The sequence below is a fragment of the Molossus molossus genome, unplaced genomic scaffold (assembly GCF_014108415.1).
Source record: "Molossus molossus isolate mMolMol1 unplaced genomic scaffold, mMolMol1.p scaffold_m16_p_14, whole genome shotgun sequence".
Classification (NCBI taxonomy): domain Eukaryota; kingdom Metazoa; phylum Chordata; class Mammalia; order Chiroptera; family Molossidae; genus Molossus; species Molossus molossus.
Window position 1 is genome coordinate 35,618,787 of NW_023425349.1, and position 17,612 is coordinate 35,636,398.

The following is a 17,612-nucleotide window of genomic DNA, read 5'->3' on the forward strand; positions in this document are numbered from 1 at the left end:
AGTTTGACAACATGAGCATAGGGTAGGTTGAATAGAGGTGGTATCAAGAACACTGTGGCCCTGGCCCGTATGGCTCAGCGGTTGGAGTGTTGGCCTGCGGTCCAGAGAGACCCGGGTTTGGTTCCTGCTAAGGGCATGTGCCTCGGTTGTAGTTTGTCCCCGGCCCTGGTTGGTCGTGCGGGTGGCAGCCCCTCCATGTGTCCCTTTCACATTGATGTTTCTCTCTCTCTCTCTCTCTTTCTCTCCCTCCCACTCTATCTGAACAAAAAATGGAAAAAATGTCCTTGGGTGAGGATAAAAAAAAAAGAACACTGTACTGGCCATCGTTGAAATTAGTCCAGTTGTGAGCTTGTAAAACTATACATACGTTTGGAGAAAAGTCTGGAAGGAAATACATTAAAAGATTGGAGATTACATATTAGCACTTGGAGGAAAGTCATATTGTAGAAGGAAGAGTGAATGGCTTACCTTAGATTCATTTAGCTTCATGTAGAGTGTGCTAAGGAGACCTGTACAGGGGCCTAGAGACAAGGTTCTAGTACTCATTTCGAACAGGGACTAATTTCACCTGCTTTTTTTTCACTATTAATTCTTTCTACTTTTGTTTAAGAAAATAGTTTAATTCAAAGAGATGTTATGAATTTTCATGGCATTTCTCGAGAAATTACAGAAACCATTTAAAGATATGAGTGAGCCAGCCCTGGCTGGTTTTGCTCAGCAGTTAGAGCGTTGGCCCTCGAACCAAAGACTTGCAGGTTCATTTTCAGTCAAGGGCAGGTACCTTGGTGGTAGTTCAGTCCCCGGCCCTGGTCAGGGTCTTGCTGGAAGCAACCAATCTATGTGTCTCGCATCGATGTTTCTCTCTCTCTATTTCTCCCTCCCACTCTGTCTGAAAATAAATGGAAAAATATCCTTGGGTGAGAATTTAAAAAAAAACAAAAAAGATATGAGTGAGTCTACCCAGGATCAGATTGCCAGTTCAAGTATTGAAATCTTTATTCTAGCCTTACTGTTGTAGTTGACCCTTCAAGAACACAAGGATTAGGAGTGTCAGCCACCCTCCACATGTGCAAGTTTTAAACATCTCCCTTTTATACTCACATAGTAGCATATCTTAGGTAATATTTTACTGCGAAGCCATATCCATAAATCCATAGATTCTACATTTGTTTGCCATAACCAATTTTAATTAGGGACATCCTGTTTAAAGTATTCTAAAAAGGATGACTTCCGGTCAAGATGGCGGCATAGGTAAATATGGTATTGCATCCTCCCACAACCACATCAAAGTTACAACTAAACTACAGAACAATCATCATTCAAAACCGCCTGAAATCAAGCATAATGGAAGTCCTACAACTATGGAATTAAAGAAACAGCCACATCAAGACTGCTAGGAGGGCAGAGGTGGACGGGCTGGTCCCACACCCATGTGTGGCGGATAAAAATCAGGGTATCTCGGCTGGGAAAGTCCTCTCTAAGGAGTGAGGAGGCCCCCGTCCCATACCATGTGCCCCACTCAGGGTTCCAGTGCCAGGAAGAGAAGTCTCCATAACTTTTGGCTGGAAAAACAGCGGGAACTGAGGCTCAGGGAGGCTGAGGTGGCTGGAGCCCTGGGCAGCTCCTCTTGAAGGGATCGTGCACAGACTTACTGGGACTCTCCCTCTAAACTTGTAGGGAAGGCAGCTCAAGGGGCACCAGGGATATACAGGGAAGAACTGAGCTTTTTTGCACCTGAGCGGGGGCTGGAGTGGGGGCTGGAGAGGGGGCTTTCTCTTGGACAGGCATGCTGTAAGAGGCCTTTGTTCCTTTGGTGAGCCCTTACCTGGGGCGGCAGTCAGTCGCCATATCTGGGACTCTAGCAACCTGGCTCATACTGGTTGCCCCGCCCTGGTGATTCCCTGAGGCCCCGCCCCACCCAGCTTTCAGGCCCACCCAAGCTGTTGCCACTTGCTTTTCCATAGGATTGGCCTGTCTTGGATCCTGCTTCAGGTTTCCTAAATTCTTTCAAATGAGCAGCATCTGGTCTCAGCTAGCCCCATACCTCTCGTTAAGTAATACACGGAAACAAACACAGGGAGGCAGCCAAAATGAGGAGACAAAGAAACAGGTCCCAAATGAAAGAACAGAACAAAACCCCAAGAAAAGAACTAAGCGAAATGGAGATAAGCAACCTAACAGATGCTGAGTTCAAAATACTGCTTATAAGGATGCTCAATGAACTTAGTGAGGGCCTCAAGAGCATAAAGAAGGACCAGTCAGAGAGAAGGATGCACAGTCAGAAATGAAGGAGGCACTAAGTGAAATAAAGAATAATTGCCCTGGCTGGTTTGGCTCAACGGTTGGACCATTGGCCTGTGGACCAAAGAGTCCTGAATTTGGTTCCTGTTAGGGACACATACCAAGAAAGAGAGAGAGAGAGAGAAGAGGGAGGGAGAGAGAGAAAGAAAGAGAGTGGAGGGAGGAAGAGAGAGAGAGAAAGGAAAGAAAAAAAGAAAGAATAATTTACACAGATTCAGTAGCAGAGTAGGTAAAGCCAAGAAGCAAACCATCAATTTGGAATATAAGGAAGCAAAAAACACCCAGTCAGAACAGCAAAAAAAAAATCCAAAAAAATGAGGGTAGTGTAAGGAGTCTCTGGGAAAACTTCAAGCGTGCCAACATTCGCATCTTGGGGGTGCCAGAAGGAGAAGAGCGAGAACAAGAAATCGAAAACCTGTTTGAAACGATAATCGCAGAAAACTTTCCTAACTTGGTGAAGGAAACAGACGTACAAGTCCAGGAAGCACAGAGAGTCCCAAACAAGATGAACCCCAAGAGGCCCACACCAAGATACATCATCATCAAAATGCAAAAAGTTCAAGTCAAAGAGAGAATCTTGAAAGTAGCAAGAGAAAGGCAGCTAGTTACCTACAAGGGAGTTCCCATAAGGCTGTCAGCTGATTTCTCAAAAGAAACTTTGCAGGCCAGAAGGGAGTGGCAAGAAATATTCAGAGTGATGAAAAGCAAGAACCTACAACCAAGATTACTCTATCGTGCAAAGCTGTCATTTAAAATCGATGGCCATATAAAGACTTTCCCAGACAAGAAAAAGTTAAAGGAGTTCATCACCACCAAACCGTTATATGAAATGATGAAGGGTCTTTTTGAAAAAAAAAAAAGATAAAATGTATGAATGTATGAACAAACAAAATGGCAATGAATACATATCTATCAACAATAGAATCTACAAACAAAATGAACGGGCAGAACAGAAACATTCTCATAGATACAGAGAACATTTTGTTGGTTGCCAGATGGGAGTGGGGTTGGGGGAATGGTTGAAAAAGGTGAAGGGATTAAGAACAAATTGGTTGCTAGACTGTCAGACCTCAAAGAGAAGGGGACTGGGCCCTGGCCGGTTTGGCTCAGCGGTTAGAGCGTCGGCCTGCGGTCCTGAGAGACCCGGGTTCGGTTCCCGCTAAGGGCGCGTACCTCGGTTGCAGTTTGTCCCCGGCCCTGGTTGGTCGTGCGGGTGGCAGCCACTCGATGTGTTCCTTTCACGTCGATGTGTTCCTTTCACGTCGATGTTTCTCTCTCTCTCTCTCTGTTCCTCTCTCTCCCTCTCACTCTACCTGAACAAAAAATGGAAAAATGTCCTCGGGTGAGGATAAAAAATAAATAAATAAAAGAGAAGGGGACTGGGAGTTGGGAAGAAATAAACCAAAGAACTTATATGCATAACCAATGGACACAGACAACAGTGTGGGAAAAGGCGGGAGTGAGGAAGAGGGGGTCAATGGGAGAAAAATGAGGAACATCTGTAATACATTCAACAAGAAAGATTAAAAATAATGAATAAAGCATTCTAAAAAGGACTGTCTCTCTCTCCCTCCTTCTCTCCCTCCTTGCTTTCTCCCTCCCCGTCCCTCCCTCCTATTCTATCTTTAAAAAAAAAAAAATCAATGGAAAAATATCCTCAGATGAGGATTTAAAAAATAATAATTAAAATTAAAAGGATTCTTCCTAGGTAACACCATCAGTTTACTTATAAGGTGGTTGGCTATTAGGTTATTGACATGATTCCCAGGAAATTAGATCATCATCACTTAACATTTTTCTTAGGAATGTGCCCCTCCTTTTCTTCTCTTTCTCCTTTCCACAAACAAACCTCATTGAAGGTCAGATACTCATTTCTTCCTATTGAAGAACGGAAGACATTCCTAATTCCACTTCTTGAAGGGTGGTTATAGTGAATATTTTAGTATATTTTCTTTTAAAACCATTTTCTCTGGTGTGTTTTCATGCATGCTTTAAAATAGTGGGCCTATACTTGTTTCAGAATCTCTTAAGTACTAGAGTCAGCATATTTGAATATCAGTACTTTTCTTTAAATCACTTAATTGTGCCTGGCCGGTGTGGCTCAGTGGTTGAGCATCGACCCATGCATCAAGAGGTCGCCTGTTCGATTCCTGGTCAGGGCACATGCCCACATTTGTGGGCCAAATCCCCTGTGGGGGGGCATGCAGTAGGCAGCCAATCGATGTTCTCTCTCATCAATGTTTCTCTCTTCCTCTCCCTTCCTCCCCCTCTCTAAAATCAATAAAGAAAGAAAAAAATAAATAAATAAATCACTCAATTGTTATATAGATTATTGTTCTTTAAGAACTGTTTGATCGCATCCTCTGTATCTGTTTTTCAGGAGTTATATCACCAGACTTGATAATGAGCAGGACTAATGTTCAGCTTTGCTGGAAACCAATTAGCAAACCATACAGTAGAGCTAATTACCTTATAAAAGGATACTTTTCTATAAATATGATAATTCAGTAATCCACCTGAAAGGATCCTAGGCAGACCTGCCTTTATTGAATATTTTTTCTGTGTTTAACTTTATACATACGGAATGATCTCACTGTTTAATGTGTATATTTATGTCGTGCCCATACTTTCTTACTCATGGGCAGAATTGCCTGGATATCATTTACACTGAAGCAGAATCAATTTTAGACATTGCTTTGAGTTTTTGTGGGTAGTACCTAGCCAAGTTGCATTTGAAAACTTGATAAATTTATTGAGAGTGGATTAAGAGCCTCATAGTTCTTAGACTGTAGACTAAATTGCTAATGAGATACATAGTGTATCTCATGCAGTACACAATAGAGAATCATTTGGAATAAGACAATATTTGATGTTATGGTGTATGCTGTGATTGTTGTCAACAGGGGCCTGGAAAAATTCTGTGGAAGAGTGGACAACAGAAGACTGGACTGAAGATGTAAGTGTTTAGTACCAGATCAGACCCATCTTTCTTCTGGTTTCTGGTAGGGGCATATATATTTTGAGGAAAGCCTGAGTTATCTTATGGCTGGCTGTTCATGGCTCTTTTTCAGAAGTCTGTGATTACCATGGGTTTTTTGTTTTGTTTTGTTTTGTTTTAGTAGACAGAAGGAGGTTGGTATTTTGAGATTTTTAAGAAACTTGGTGTTGTTTTTTTTTTTTTAATGTTTTTATTGATTTTTTTTTTTTTTTTTTTTGAGAGAGAGGAATGGAGAGAGAGAGAGGAGTGCAGAGAGAGAGAGAAACATCTGTGTGAGAGAGAAACATCAATTGGCTGCCTCCTGCATGCCCCCTACAGGGGATCAAGCCTGCAACCCAGGCATGTGCCCTGTCCGGGAATCAAACCGGGATCTCTCAGTCCACGGGATGATGCTCAATCCGCTGAGCCACAGTAGCCGGGTATGCCTGTTTTTTTACTTCCTTTTTTTCTAGTCTCCCATTTTTATCGATATTATGAGTATCATAATAATTGTCTTGCCTAACTTATAGGGTTTTTCTGTGAGGCAGATGAGGTCTTATGATAAAAGTCAGCTAATAAGCAGTTCAGATGTAAACACATACAGGAATATTATTATTCTGCTATATAGACCACATTATATCACAATGTAATTTATAATTAGTGAAAATAATTTGCACAGAGAATTTGGCTGTCTTCTTTCCTCAGGAGTTATCAAAAAAATCTGAAAGTTTTCTGAGATGATACAAAGTAATGGTGATTGAAAGATAAGTAATCTAAAATACGAATCCTAAATTCCTTCTAGAGCTTAGAATAATAGCTATTCACCTTTCCCTCCTCTTCCCCGTTCTTTAAAAAAAAGAAAGAAGGAAACAATTCAATTTTCTGTTAATTTATTTTTATTTTTGTTATTGATTTTTAGAGAGAGAGTAAGGGAGAAGGGGAGAGAGAGAGAAACATCCATGAGAGAGAACATTGATTGGCAGCCTCCTGCATGTCCCCCACTGGGGATCAGGCCCACAACCTGGGTATGTGCCCTGATTGAGCATCAAACCATCGACCTTTTGGTGCATGGGTCGATGCTCAACCACTGAGCCACACTGGCCAGGCAACAATTTTCTGTATTGTATCAGGGTGAGATTGGATGTCAGTGATTTCTGTGGCTCTTACTTACCTTGAATTTATTATTATTTTGAAAGCTTTAGATCTACTCTTATCATTTTTTTCATTGAAAAAAAGAATTACTCCTTTATCGCTTCACTTTTTCTTAACTCTAATTTTTAAGATTCTTTAAGGCAAAAATGGATTACTTGGGACTCTTAAGATAATAGCTTGGAACAGGGTTCAACATTAAGCCCTTCTTGTTGAAACATTAATCAATTCAGCACTTTTTGTTTTTACAGAAAATGAACACCTACTGTTTGCTCTGCCTCTGCCTGAATATTTTTTTTCTTCTTTTTTTTTAAATTTTTTATCCTCATCCGAGGACATTTTTGCACTTATCTTCAGATAGAGCGGGAGGGAGAGAGGGGGAAAGAGAGAGAGAGAAACATCGATGTGAGACAGACACATCAACTGGTTGCCACCCAACTGGGACAGGGACAAACTGCAACCTGGGACTCTCTGGTCCACGTGCCTATGCTCTAACTAACCGCTGAGCCAAACCGACCAGGGCCTGAGTAGATTTAAAAAAATTTTTTTATTTTCTTTATTGATTTCAGAGAGGAAAGGAGAAGGAGCGAGAGAGAGAAACATTGATGAGAGAAAATATTGATTGGCCACCTCCTGCACATGCCCCAACTGGGGATTTGGTCCACAGCCTAGTCATGTGTCCTGACTAGTTGGTGCATGGGTCAGTGCTCAACCACTGAGCCACACCAAGCCCGGCTTTGCCTGAATATTAATGTCTGAGGATGTCTGATTTTATATAGCATGTCAAAGTTCTGAAACATTTAGAATTGATAAGATTCTAAATGTTGATAGCATTATTATTAGTTTCTTATATTATCTTATTAGATCAACATTTGTCAGCCTTTAAAGCCCATGTGCCACTTTAAAAATGTGAAAATAGCCTACCTTTCAACAATGTCAATTGAGGTTTCAAAAATCTTTATTCTGTGTGCCTTAAAAATGCATGAAAACAATATGCATGAATATCTGAACAATTCTATTGAGCGTTAGAAGCCAGAAAGGATTGCATATTATAAAATTTCACTTAAAATTCTAGAAAATACAACCTAATCTGTAGTGACAGAACGCACATTGGTTGTTGCCTGGGGATGAAGTGAGTGGTGGAAGGGATTGATTACCCAGAGATAGGAACAAATTTGGGGGGTAATAGGTAATGTTCACTGTCTTGATTTGGTGATGGGTTCATGGGAGTACACATATGACAAAACTCATTTAATATTTTAGGTTGAATGTTTACAGTTTATTGTATGTCATACCTCTATAAAATTATTTTTATAAAAGCAGCAAGGAAACCTATGGCTTAATAAAAAATAAATAGAGATTATTAATAAACAGAATACTAAAGCCGTTTGTCTTTGAGGAAAGAAAACGTCAGCTATTGTGCCTTTTCAAATTTCTCCACTCCTTTTTTTACATTTATGATGACATTGGTGGTGGTTTTATTGGTATTCTCATTTGGTATAATGTCAAATAGTGAGACTAGAACTTTAACCCTGGTCTGACTTTACTTCACTGTGCTATTTCCCTAATGTGTAATCTTTATTGTGGGCTTATCAATCTAAAATTACCTTAACTTTGCCTGGCTGGTGTGGCTCAGTGGTTGAGCATCGACCCATGTACCAAGAAGTTGCTGATTCTATTGTGGGCCTGATCCTTAGTGGGAGTATGTAGGAGGCAGCCAGTCAATGTTCTCTCTCATTGATGTTTCTATCCCTCTTTCCGCCTCTCTCAAATCAATAAGGAAAATAAATAAATAGCCCTGGCCAGTTTAGCTCAGTGGTTAGAGCGTCGGCCTGTGGTCCAGAGAGACCCGGGTTCGGTTCCCGCTAAGGGCACATACCTCGGTTGCAGTTTGTCCCTGGCCCTGGTTGGGTCTTCCAGGTGGCAACCACTCGATGTGTTTCTTTCACGTTGATGTTTCTCTCTCTCCCTCCCTCCCACTCTATCTGAACAAAAATTGGAAAAATGTCCTCGGGTGAGGATTAAATAAATAAATAAATAGAAAATAAATAAATAAAATTACCTTCACTTTAAGGAACTTACTTGCCATGATCACCTGTATATTTCCTCTCCATTAGACTACCTTTTGGTTGAACTATAATGAGAGTACTGGCAACTAAAAATTGTTACGAACTTGATACATTTTTTGTTTTATTATTTTATTTTAATTTTTTAATCCCTTTCATACAGCTTTCTGAAACAAAGGTCTTCACTGCCTCTTCTGTTCCACCAGAGAATCATGTCACACCTGCGCAAAGGTAAATACTTTTTGCCATCTTTTGTTTGTTGTAATTGAAACTTCTTGCCTCAGGAAAATTGTTTTGGTTCTTGCATCTCTCTTATTATTTTGACCTTTTCTTGAATCTCTTTGTTTTTTACCCCTTTCTGTCTGAGACTTTCTTTTATCCCAAACCTACCTGGTGAGCTGACAGAGCCTCCATCATTTCCACTGTTGAATTAAAATAGCCATAATATTTGTGATTTGTTATCATTTATGGCAGAGATTATGTTAAACCTATGTAATGGTTCTTTTTTACTTTTGTAAACTTGGTTTTTGACAGATAAACTTAAAAAAAATATATCCTTTGGTTTCTTCATATAATACCATTTATTTAGATCTCAGGCTAGTACAAACTTCCCATTTTTTTATGGGTTCTACTAGTTTTAATCCTATTGTCTCATAGATTACAGAAAAGGAGGGAGCTTTGGAGGATAATATGTATATGTGTACAAAAGTGAATTTTTGAAAAGCATTTATTTACATCCTAGTTTTCACAATAACCCTAAAAACTTATGATTATAGTTTCAAAATACTGTGATCTGAAAGCCTTGATATCTGACACCCGAATTGAAGGCAGTTTTGAATCTTACATGCTCACTTTACATGGTAAATAAGATATTTATAAGACTTTTGTACAGGGAAATATAAACAAAGGTCATATCTTACAATATATTGTTTTTTGAATTGCTCAGAATTTCTTGTTAAATGGATATAACTTTATTGTATTTATTACTCAATTTGTTAGGGTTATTTTCATCTTTTAAAACAATATGAGATAGACATACGTTCCAGAAAATAGGGCTATAATATTTTTCATGCATGTATCTCATCAATCTTTTGGAATAGAACTTGGCTCTGTTTTTTGTAGCAATGCAAGATTTTGGGTCTGGGTCATATGTAATATAATTACCTTGGGTTTGTATCCCTGAAGTATCCCATAAGCTAGAACATTACCTTGGAATCCAAAATAGTGGTCTGGGACTTCAACCTGGTTATGGGAAAGTCTGAGTGGTAGTGCGTAGTTAGAGGAACTCAGGCCCAGGAACTTTGCTCTGTATCAGCAATGAGTGTTGAATGATTTCACCTCAGAATCTGTCTCAGAGGCATGGTGAACTTTTCAGTTAGAAGAACTGAATGGAAACTGGCATTTGAATGGGTTTAATGGGGCAAATTATCTTGTTAGGTAATTCTGTGCACCTTGCAGGACCCATGGAGAAGAGTTAGTATTTCACTCAAATGTCAGGTAGTATCTATGTCTGGAAGATCATTTCTTCCTAATGCTTTCAGGTGTTTAGGCCATGGTTCTCAAATTGGAATATTTGTCTTTCTGGGGACATTATAAGAGTTGTAGTTAACAGAGTATTTGTTAATATATTGTGCACTCTGTCCTGAATATTTATTATCATTATTATTATTATTATCATTATCATTATTATTATTTTAATCCTCACCTGAGGATATTTTTCTATTTATCTTCAGATGGAGAGGGAGAAGGAGGGAGAGAGAGAGAAACATCAATGTAAGAGGGACACATCGACTGGTTGCCTCCCGCATGACCCTGACCATGGACAGGGACGAACCGCAACTGAGGTGCATGCCCTTGACTGGAATCAAACCCACAACTCTTTGCTCCACAGGCTGACGCTCTACCGCTGAGCCAAACCAGCCAGGCCCTTTCCTGAATATTTAAGAGAGAAAATTATATGAAATTTATACAAATCTAAATATATTATTGGATAGAATGCAGAACTTACAGGAACATTTATGATAAATATGAAACTGCTTGAATGGTATATTATGGCTGTCATCCTCTTTGTCTCAAAATATGGATTCATTGCCTTTAGGAAAGTTTGAGACACTATTTCCAAGTAATAAAAGAGTAAAATATACTAAAGGAAATGAGCCAGACTTCAGAAAATTGTTTATGCTTGCTCAATTGTTCTAGATTTTCAAATCAGTTGTCACTGTTTCATTTCTGTGGAAATGTCTCAATGCACCTTTTCAGTTTTCTTCTCTGCAAAGCCCTGCTTCAGTCTCTGTGGCTTCATATACTTTTTTGTGTGTGTGTTTGATGCCCTCCTCTTGGCTCCCCCTAAACACCAGTTTCCAAAGGTTTTCCTCACTTAAGTAATTTTTGGCATGAATTTACTTTATATTGATTCACTTATCAAATTCATTTGTTGGTAAGATTTGTTTATGACTTGTTCCTCATTTGCTTTTTGTCTGCTTAGCATTGATCTGGTAGCCTTGCTCCAGAAGCCTGTTCCTCCCAGTCAAGCCTCAGAAATCAACTCCTTTGAAACTTCTCAACAACAGGGCTTTGGCCAAGCCCTTATCTTCACAAATTCTCAGCACAACAATCAGATGGCACCAGGGACTGGCAGCTCCACTGCTGTCAACTCCTATTCTCCTCAGAGTCTGGTAACTCACTTTTATTTCAGTATGGGATTTTAAGAAATGTACCTATGAGTAAATATATCCTAGAATGATACATGTCTTATAACTATTTTCTAAATATAAAACTTTCTGTAGTACATTTCAGTCCAGAAAACAATGATGTGTTCATTTCCAAGCACATATCTGATGATTCCATGTGGAATTCAACTATTCTGAGTTTTCTGGACAAAGATAAAAATATATATTTTTTTAAGTTTAATCTTTTCAGTCATAATCACTCAGGCATCCTTATTAATGATTTTTTTTGGATTTTATTTCAAAGTCTGTCCCAACTTAAGATGTTAAAATTTTTATTTTCCAATTTACTTAAGTGCAAATATTTTTCAGTACTGGCTTGATGAAATTGTAAAAACAGACCTAGGTCTGCCTAGGTGCCTGGTGGTGGTGGTGGTGGTTTGCCTAGGTGCCTGGTGGTGGTGGTGGTGGTGGTGGTAGTAGTAGTAGTAGTAGTAGTAGTAGTATTTTATAGTTTTATTTGTTTTGTTATTCTACATACTTATTGCACTTTTCCTTAAAAGGCCACACTATGGCTCTGGCCAGTGTGGACCAGTGGTTAGATTGTTGGCGTGCACACCAAAGGGTTGCAGGTTCGATTCCTGGTCAAGGGTACCTATCTGGGTTGCTGGTTCAGTCCCCGGCCCTGGTTGGGGTGTGTGCGGTAGGCAACCAATTGATGTGTCTCTTTCACATTGATGTTTCTCTCTCCCTCTCTCTCTCTCTTCCTCCTTCCCTCCCTCCCTCCCTCTCACTCTTTCTAAAAAGGAAAAAAAAAATCAATGGAAAAAATATCCTCGAGTGAGGGTTAACAAAAAAAATTTTTAAAGGACACATTCTGTAGAAGAGACCCTTATAATTTGGATGTGCTTTTGTTGAAACAATGTTATCTTCTGCTGCATCTATAACACTGACCTCTCATGAGGATTAGCTGCCATCAGAAAGAACTAAAGGAATTGTTAGTGAAGGATATAAAGATAGGTTAGTGGAAGTAGAGAAGCTTAGAGCATAGAATGTAAAACATTGTAGCTGCAGCATGGGGGAGTGAAGTCTCTGTCTAACTGTATGCAGTTGGGAGTTGGCAGAGGGGAGGTTGGAAGGACCATAAACATAGATTCACAGCTTTCACTAATGATAATTATTTTGGTTCATTTTTATAATGTTTTACCTGAAATCTACTGTTGAAAAACAGAATTTCTTATTAATATGATACAATATTTTCCTCTTACCTCAAAATCATTTGCTGTACCCTAATAAAATATAGAATTCAATATGGAAAATTTTTATTGCTATCTTCTGCTCTACACAGTCATATCATGTCAAGTATATCTGGCTTGGGGTATACTTGGCATTTTTAGTGCCATTGATAATTATGCATAAAAGGGTGTCAGTGCTTGAAGTAGGACAGCCTAAGCCATAGTGCTACTGGCATATTGATGTCATGTCCTTGCTGACTTGCTAGAATCTTAGCCAGGCCACTGAGAGCATAGATAGGACATGAGTTGTTGTTTTTTTACAGTGACCTTCAGTATTGTTGCTTCTTGTCATGAACAACACCTTGAGAAATTGGTAAGAATTGTTTATATAATGTATTGGAGCAGTGATTTTCAACCCTGCTATACTTTTATAATCAGAAGGGAACTTAGTAAATAATAACAACAGTAATAGTTATAATAATAAAATAATACTAGAGTCTATACAAGACCAGCAGAGTTTTAAAGTTGATTGAACTGTGTAGGTGGAATTGAAAAATCCTTGCTAGTTTGAGTCATTGATGCAGTAACTTCATTGTGTTGTAAAGTACACAGAAAGTGCATTTGACAAAATTGGCTGATGCAGGATGGAATATAGATAGGGAAAAGATGAAGAGTAGAAGCATCATCTGAGAAGACTTCATTGAACAAATGGGCTTGAGCTGGGTTTTGGCAGATTAGTAGCAACGAAAGACCAGTGTAATCGGCAGCATGAGCCAGGAATCTGTAGTTGTGATAAGTAATGTTAGCACAAGTGTTCTAATAGGAACAGATTCTGCGAATGATGTGTAATAACTGCTCACAACCTAAAGTTTTGCTCACACTGGAGAATTTGGATTTCCTTAGAACAACTAGGATATTCTGTACCTTTGAATATTGATAGCATAAATAATTATTTTAACTTTCTAGATCTGGCCTCTTGAGGGAATTAAAATAATTTCTGTTTTTGACCTTTTAGGTGGTTTTGAAAGTTTTTTTTTTTTGACGAACTTGTTTTTTCAGAAACTGAATGATTTCGATAATATAAAAATGCATTTGATCCAGCATTATGTTCTCTAGTCATAGGCTTACATTTTCCTGAGATCTTCATTCCTGACCTGACAGGATAAAGGGGAGGTATAACATTGTCTTTTGTATGCTTGCTTGTGGGACGTACTTGGTGTTCCTAGTCATCTGAACAACTTGAAATAAATTCATCAGTATGGTGGGTATTGCTCAATACAACGATACTTCCTGTGTCTGATTTTGGAATACTCACTTTTTAAGTAAGTGCTGTGACCTGCGTTTAATCTTGCAGACCTTGTGGCTGATCTGTTCTAATCATTAAAGATAATTACTGTTCTGCACATTAAGAAAACACTGTTTTATAAGCTTATGTTTGTCATTTAATTCATGGCATTCCTCTTTAGTTAAAAAAAAAAAGTATTTTGTTTGTGAATTTGTGACATCACTTTTTCAAAATGTCAATTTCTTAAAAATCCAGGGACTATGTTTTCCTTTCCTTTAACCTCTTATCACAATCAACAAGGATTGCTGGATTTATTAAAGTCAGATCTTATTGCATAGTAATATTTTCTTGTAGTGTTTACTCATACAAGCCCTACTAATTCAGATGTTCTGGATTATAGTTTTTTTCCCCCTAGAACTTACTTTATTTATTTATTTATTTATTTATTTATTTAATCCTCACCCGAGGACATTTTTCCATTTTTTGTTCAGATAGAGTGGGAGGGAGAGAGAGGAAGAGAGTGAGAGAGAGAAACATTGACATGAAAGGGACACATTGAGTGGCTGCCACCCACATGACCAGCCAGGGCCGGGGACAGACTGCAACTGAGGTACGTACCCTTAGCGGGAACCGAACCCATGTCTCTCTGGACCGCAGGCTGACACTCCAACCGTTGAGCCAAACCGGCCAGGGTTGGATTATAGTTTTTAAAATTCTTGTAAAAATATTTGGCATGTTTTAAAGCCTGGGGTAGAAATTCCGTATTGTTTAGGATTTCTGCTTTCTTTCCTTTTAAAGTCATCCGTCCTTGGTTCAGGATTTGGAGAGCTTGCACCTTCAAAAATGGCAAACATTACCACATCCCAGAATTTGGACCAGTTGAAACCTCCAAGTTTGGGCCAGTTTACCACCACCCCAAGTTCACAGCAGAATAGTACTAGTGCCGCCACAACCACTTCTTCTTGGGACCTCAAGCCCTCAACTACCCAGTCCTCAGTCCTTAGCCATTTTGGTAAGTATACATTTTCTGTGGTAATTCACCCCTAAACATTAGCAGAAGCTGTTGATTTATGAACACTACTGTGGAATTTATCCAGAGATGTTCTTTTCTTTCTTTCTTTTTTAAACTTCATTTACTGGTTTGAGAGAGAGAGAGACATTGATTTGTTGTTCTACTTATTTATGCATTCATTGGTTGATTCCTGTATGAGCCATGACCAAATCAAACCCTCAACCTTGGTATATGAGGACAATACTCTAACCAACTGAGCTACCTGGCCAATGCCCAGAAATGTTTCTTTTTTCCTTCTTTTTTTTTAAATCCTCACCCAAGGATATTTTTACATTTTTAATCTTCAGATAGAGCAGGAGGGAAAGAGGAAGGAAGAGAGAGAGAGAGAGAGAGAGAAACATCTCTGTGAGAGAGACACATTGATTAGCTGCCACCCGCACAGTCCTAACTGGGGCCAGGAGCAATACTGCAATCGAGATATGTACCCCTGGCCAGAATCGAACCCGGGACTTATTGGCCTGTGGAATGACATTCCAACCGCTGAGCCAAACCAGCCAGGGCAGAGATGTTTCTTTTTAATAGAACTTCAAAAAATTTCTGAATTAAATCAGTCAGCTTTGTATCATGTAAATATATACCTGCATTTATTTGTTATTAGTAGTAGTATACACCTTGAAGAGATGTGCAAAAGCATGGAAAAGGCATGCAAATATAAGGAAACAACTTTGAGTAAAATGGCTAGACAGAATTTGCTGAGCTATCTGAGAAAAGAATGGTGACAGAAAGTGGAATGTTAGACAACATTTTATTTTATTTCATTGTTATATTTTTTAATCTTCACTCGAGGATATTTTCCCATTGATTTTTTTTCAGCTAGGGAAGGAGGGAGACGGAGAGAGAGAGAAACAACAATGTGAGGAAGAGACATCAATTGGTTGCCTCCGCACAACCCTGACTGGGGCTGGGGACTGAACCTGCAATCAAGGTATATGCCCTTGACCAGGAATCGAACCTGTGACTCTTTGGTCCACAGGCTGACACTATAACCGCTGTGCCAAACCGGCTAGTGTATGCACAACATTTTAAGTCACACCCTCTGGATTGCTTTCTCATTCTAACATTTGCATGTATCCACCGTAAATCGGTTCAGCCTTACCATCTGTGGTTTATAGTTTAAAGGCACCACATGTAAGTAGGAGGTTTTCTAAATTCTACTTCCATAGATTTTGTGACATTAAGCTACTACCATTTTCTTTTCTTTTTTTTTTTCTATCATCACCCGAGGACATTTTTGCATTTATCTTCAGGTAGAGCGGGAGGGAGAGGAAGGGAGGAAGAGAGAGAGAGAAACATCAATGTGAGAGATACACATTGATTGGTTGCCACCCACACGACCCCATCCGGGGCCGAGGACAAACTGCAACAGAGGTACGTGCCCTTAGTGGAAACCAAACCTGGGTTTCTCTGGATTGTAGGCTGACGCTCTAACGGCCAGGGCTAAGCTACCATTTTCCACCAACACACATCACATTGTATTGAGGAATAGCAGGGGATTGCTTTACACATAGGATTGGTTATAGGACTGGTTTATGTTTAGGGCATATTAAGAGACATGGAGGCACATTTCTCTGCTGAATGAAATGACTTACTGTCATGGAAGTACTTGAGATTATTCCCAGGTTTGAAGTGATGCCTACCAAGGAAATTCGTGAGAGACTCAATACCCAAGGTTTTTATTGGGCTTTGGGTGAGGGGGACAGTTACGTAGGCAACCTCTGCCTACCACCAAACTTCCAGATTCTTAGAAGGAAAGCAAGTGTTTGATGTAAACCATGCTGGACAGATATTCAAGGCACAGAATCTCCTTTATTGTTTAGAGTGTTGGCACTCTTTCCCTAGAACATAGGAAAATTCTGTATTCACAAACACTAGCCAAGAGCCAATCTTGCAAGTCAGCATTTCTGATGGCAGCTATGGCCTCTTATGTTAACTTCTTTTAATCCTTACCCGAGGATATTTTTCCATTGATTTTTAGCTAGAATGGGAAGAGGAGAGGGAGAGAGAGAAACATTGATGTAAGAGAGAGACACATCGACTGGTTGCCTCCTGCATGATCCCGACTGGGGCCAGGGATTAAACCCAAAACCGAGGTAGGTGTGCTTGACCAGGAATCGAACCTGCGACTCTTTGTCTGAGGTCCAACACACTAACCACTGAGCCAAACCCACCAGGGCTACGTTAACATTTTTCGGCATACTTACTGAGTGATAGTTTTTATATTTGAGCAAGTCATTTTCATATTCTTTTTAAAGCTTGTCTTTTTTTTTTATAGCTGCCTCTAATATTAAGTTCCAAAATAAATTCATCTAAGATGGAAATACACTAATTCATGGGCTGGTAAACCTTTAACTGGATCTGCTCCCTGTTTTTGTAAATACAGTTTAATTGGGATACAGCCACAGTCATTTATGTAATTACTTTCAAACTACAAAGGCAGATTTGAATAACTGCTAACAGATGGATTTTGAAGTCTAAAATATTTTCTATCTGGCCCTTGGCAGAAAAAGATTAATAAAGGTAGCATTTTATTTTATTAGTTTTATTTATTTATTTATTTTTATTTTTATTTTTTTTAAATCCTCACCCGAGGACATTTTTCCATTTTTTTGTTCAGATAGAGTGGGAGGGAGAGAGAGGAAGATAGAGAGAGAGAGAGAGAAACATTGATGTGAGGGACACATTGAGTGGCCGCCACCCACACAACCAACCAGGGCCAGGGAAAAACTGCAACCAAGGTACGCGCCTGTAGCGGGAACTGAACCCGGGTCTCTCTGGACTGCAGGTCGACGCTCTAACCACTGAGCGAAACCGGCCAGGGCTAGTTTTATTTTTTATTTTTCACTTTTTGGTCAAATAGGAAT

At 39.3% G+C, this 17,612-nt stretch overlaps 1 protein-coding gene and 1 non-coding gene across 3 annotated transcripts in view; both read left to right on the plus strand.

Annotated features, from left to right (window-relative positions):
- UBAP2 (ubiquitin associated protein 2) overlaps window positions 1–17,612 on the plus strand; it is a 104,544-nt gene that overhangs the window by 57,374 nt on the left and 29,558 nt on the right. For both annotated transcript variants that reach the window (XM_036261415.1, XM_036261416.1), the window contains 4 exons: window positions 5,205–5,257; window positions 8,657–8,724; window positions 10,979–11,168; window positions 14,478–14,691. In XM_036261415.1, coding sequence (XP_036117308.1) covers window positions 5,205–5,257; window positions 8,657–8,724; window positions 10,979–11,168; window positions 14,478–14,691 — 525 coding nt within the window. The remainder of the gene's footprint in view (window positions 1–5,204; window positions 5,258–8,656; window positions 8,725–10,978; window positions 11,169–14,477; window positions 14,692–17,612) is intronic.
- Window positions 11,289–11,371, plus strand: LOC118630373. Its single transcript, XR_004959610.1, has one exon. It is a non-coding gene; the product is annotated as a small nucleolar RNA SNORD121A (small nucleolar RNA).